This window comes from Camelus dromedarius, chromosome X (assembly GCF_036321535.1).
Source record: "Camelus dromedarius isolate mCamDro1 chromosome X, mCamDro1.pat, whole genome shotgun sequence".
NCBI classification, from domain to species: domain Eukaryota; kingdom Metazoa; phylum Chordata; class Mammalia; order Artiodactyla; family Camelidae; genus Camelus; species Camelus dromedarius.
In genome coordinates, this window is record NC_087472.1 from 3,001,076 (window position 1) to 3,005,478 (window position 4,403).

The 4,403-nt window shown below is 54.8% G+C and overlaps 1 protein-coding gene across 1 annotated transcript; it reads left to right on the top strand.

Annotated features, from left to right (window-relative positions):
• Nucleotides 1–2,301: 2,301 nt before the first annotated feature.
• MAGEA10 (MAGE family member A10) lies at nt 2,302–3,387 on the top strand. The gene has a single exon (XM_064482888.1). The coding sequence runs from the start codon at nt 2,302–2,304 to the stop codon at nt 3,385–3,387; it is 1,086 nt and encodes a 361-aa protein (XP_064338958.1).
• The last annotated feature ends 1,016 nt before the right edge of the window (nt 3,388–4,403 follow it).

The window sequence follows — 4,403 nt, forward strand, 5'->3', positions numbered from 1 at the left end:
GGGAGGCCATGGGGCGGGAGGACCTCGGGCAGCAGTTCTGAAATGCGGGTCTCAGAGGGACTGGGGTCCTGGGATGAGGGGCGGGGCTTCGGGGGTTCCAAGGGGAGGCTACATGCCGCCTGAGTCAAAGTGAGGACCCCGAGGGAGAACGGAGGGATACTGGACCCCAAGACAGTGTTGGACCTTGGAGGCCTTGGGGCAGGGTGACCACCGGCGGCATTTCCTGACATCCGGGTCTCAGAGGTACTGGGGTCCTGATATGTGGTGCGGGTCGATGGAGGGGCCCCCGAACCCAGAAAAGAGGCCATCCCACAGAAAGGCGCCCTTGCTATCAGCTGTCTAGAGGTGGGAGGGGAGGACAAGCCCACGTGGTGTGTCCTGACTTCCTCACGGGGGTCTAAGAGAGACTGGGGACTTAGTGTAAGGGAGGCGGGGCCTCAGGTCTGCAGAGGATAGAACCTCAAGTCCCACCGAGAGTGAAGGTGACGACCACCAGTGAGCACTGAGCCACCCTGGACCCCAGGACATAGTCGGTCCTTGGAGGCCATGGGGCGGGATTACCACCGGTGGCACTTCCTGACATCCGGGTCTCAGAAGGATTGGGGATGTGGTATGAGGGGCGGTGCCTCGGGTGGGCATAGGGAAGACTACATGCCGCCTGAGTCGAAGTAAGTACACTGAGAGAGGACAGAGGGGACCCAGGACCCTAGAAAACAGGCCATCCCACAGAAAAGCGCCCTTGCTTTCAGCTGTCCGGCGGCCCGAGGGGAGGACAGGCCCACGTGGTTTGTCCTGACTTCCTCACGGGGGTCTAAGAGAGACTGGGGACTTAGTGTAAGGGAGGCGGGGCCTCAGGTCTGCAGAGGATAGAACCTCAAGTCCCACCGAGAGTGAAGGTGACGACCACCAGTGAGCACTGAGCGACCCTGGACCCCAGGACATAGTCGGTCCTTGGAGGCCATGGGGCGGGATTACCACCGGTGGCACTTCCTGACATCCGGGTCTCAGAAGGATTGGGGATGTGGTATGAGGGGCGGTGCCTCGGGTGGGCATAGGGAAGACTACATGCCGCCTGAGTCGGAGTAAGTACACTGAGAGAGGACGAAGGGGACCCAGGACCCTAGAAAACAGGCCGTCCCACAGAAAAGTGCCCTTGCTTTCAGCTGTCCGGCGGCCCGAGAGGAGGACAGGCCCACGTGGTTTGTCCTGACTTCCGCATCCGGGTCTCAGACAGACTGGGGACATAGTGAAAGGGCGGGGGCCTCAGGTCTGCGGAGGAGAGAATCTCAGGGCCTCCTGGGAGTGAAGGTGATGACCGCGAGTTAGCATTCAGGGACCCTGGACCGCAGAACAGAGTCAGTCCTGGGAGGCCATGGGGCGGGAGGACCTGGGGCAACAGTTCCTGAAATGCGGGTCACAGAGGGACTGGGGTCTTGGTATGACGGGCGGGGCCTCAGGTGGGCTGAGAGGGGAATCCCAGGTCCTGCCAGGAGTCAAGGTGACCCCGAGGGAGGAGTGAGGGACCCGAGATCCCAGAACAGAGGGGACGCAACCGATCCTGCGCCTGCTGTCAGCCCTGGGAGGCCTCAATGCGGGATGAGCACACGTGGTGTGTCCTGACTTCGGCATCCAGGGCTCAGAGAGACCGGGGACCTACTATCAGGATGGGGCCCTCAGGTGGTTGCAGAGCAGAATCCCAGGTCCCGCTTGGAGTCCCGGTGAGGACCCTGAGTTAGCGCGGACAGGACCTCCCACCCTAGAAGAGTGGGAACCTGCCAGAGCCCAGGCCTCCTGCCAGCACGCGGGTCCAGGGCTGTGCCACAGTGTAGATCCGAGGTCTCCCCTCCTTTCTCTCCCAGGGGCTCCAGACACCGGAAGGCCTAGGTCTGAGACACGTGTTCTCGGGTCACAGAGCACAGGAGGCCGGCAGTGCCAGGACTGAAGGTGAGGTGTGGGCCCTGAGTGTGTACCCGGGGGCTCCCGGAACAGAGGGGACCCCACGAGGCCAACGTCCACTCCACACACCCCGTGTTGCCCCCAGAACCTCGGGCTGTGCCGGCTGCACCCTGAGGAGCTGCCTCACTTCCCCCGTCAGGTTCACAGACGACCGTCCACCAGGAGGAGAGCCCCTGTGAGGCCGAGGGCACCCCTGAAGAGGAGACCTGTAAGTAGCCTTTGTCAGAGCCCCCCACGGTGGGTTTCTCAGCCCGGGCCGCTGACACTCCCTTTCTTCCCCAGGCCCGTGGGTCCCCATCTGTCATCCCTGCCCACGCTCCTGTCGTCAGCCGGACACCAATCATCATGCCTCGTGCTCCAAAGCGACGGCGCTACACGCTTGAGGAAGGCAGTCAGGCCCAGATTCCCATAGTTGTCGATGAAGATGCTTCCTCATCTTCCTCCACCTGCTCCTCCTCTTTTCCCTCCTCTTTCCCCTCCTCCTCCTCCTCCTCCTCCTCCTCCTCTTGCTTTCCTCTGATTTCAAGCACCCCTGAGGAGGTGTTTGTTGTTACTAAGACCCCAAGTCCTTCACAGAGCCCTCAGAGTACCTCCCCTTCCCCAATGGCTGTTGCCTCTTCTCCATTAAGCGAACCCGACGATGGCTCTAGCAGCCAAAAAGAGGAAGGTCTGAGCACCTCGCAGGCACTGCCAGGTGCTGAGTCATTTCCCAGAAGTGCGATTGATAACAAGGTGGCTGATCTGGTGGAGTTTCTGCTCCTGAAGTATCGCAAAAAGGAGCCGACCACAAAGGCAGAAATGCTGAGTATCGTCTTCAAAGATGACCAGGACCACTTCCCTGTGATCTTCAATGAAGCTTCTGAGTGCATGCAGCTGGTCTTTGGTGTTGATGTAAAGGAAGTGGATCCCAGCAACAAGTCTTATGTCTTGGTCACCACCCTCGGTCTCACCTATGATGGGATGCTGAGTGATGAGCAGAGCATGCCCAAGACGGGCATTCTGATACTTATCCTGAGCATAATCTTCATGGAGGGCAACTCTACCCCTGAGGAGGAGGTGTGGAAAGCACTGAGTATGATGGGGGTGTATGCTGGGAGGGAGCACTTCATCTATGGGGAGCCCAGGGAGCTCATCACCAAAGTGTGGGTGCAGGAGGGGTACCTGGAGTACCGGCAGGTGCCCAACAGTGATCCTGTGTGCTACGAGTTCCTGTGGGGTCCCCGGGCCCATGCGGAGACCAGCAAGATGAGTCTCCTGGTGTTTTTGGCCAATATCAATGGGAGTGACCCTAGATCCTTCCCACTGTGGTATGAAGAGGCTTTGAGAGATCAGGAAGAGAGAGCCCAGGCTAGAATTGCCACCACAGATAATACTGCCATGGCCAGTGCAAGTTCTAGTGCCATGTCCAGCAGCTTCTCCTGCCCTGAGTGAAGTCTAAGGCAGATTCTTCACTTAGTGTTTTAAGAGGGCAGTCAATGATCTAAGTAGGAGAGGGCTAGGCTGGGGATGAGGGAATCCTAGTGAATAACATCTTTGTGCTTCTGTTCTATCGAGGTGACTTAGAAATTCATCTTTTATTTTTGGTATTTTAAAATGTTGTTACTTAACTAGAAAGTTTGTTAGCGTCAGAATATAAGTTTATGAATGACATTGGTTACACACTTATTGTTGCTTTTCCAGTTTAGGAGAAAGAGTTTTGCTATTTTGTAAAACAAATTGGGAAATCTTCCTTTTTATTTGTAGTCTGTAACAAGATAAGACAGCATTAGTATAGAAATTTCCTTGGAAATGTGAAAGAACTTAGCAGTAAAATTGAGAAAATATTTAACTGGGTCACTTTTAAAATTCTCATCATTTTTAGTCTATTCTGTAAAATTAAGGTGTATACTCAGATTTTCTTAGCTTATTCAAGACTAGAAGAAATTAAATGGTAATAAATTATATCTCTGCTCACTGGGTCATTTAATTCTCCGAACATTCACTGAATGTCTTCTCTTTGGAAGGTGTCATGTTAGCAGTGGGGACACTAGGGTAACCACGACATACCTCAACCTATACAATGGTAGAGTCTTGCAGCGGCAGTCATATAAGGAAGATGGTGAGATGTTCCCTAAGACCCACAGAACAAGTAAGAGAAGAGGCGAGGTGCTGGGGGTCTGGGAGCGAGCACTGAAGTGGAAGTTCCCCAAACCAGGGCAGTTTGGGGCTTTGGGAAACTGCAATTCTTTCTGTGGGAGTTAATTGTAATGAAGATGCATGGTAGCAGTGGTTATACTCCCAGACAGGTATCTTAGGAGTGACAGAAAAACTTGGATAGAAAAACTGCTCACGGCATTTCCATTTAGATCCCAGATAAATCAGAGAGAAATCACTTTCTGGGGCAAATAGGGAATCTGTCCTGTACTCTTGTCCCAATGCAGTTGAACATAGCAGAAGAACTAGGTGTT

What these genes read in the sequence shown, in the direction of transcription:
- MAGEA10 (XM_064482888.1), top strand. Translation starts at nt 2,302, where the DNA reads ATGCCTCGTGCTCCAAAGCGACGGCGCTACACGCTTGAGGAAGGCAGT.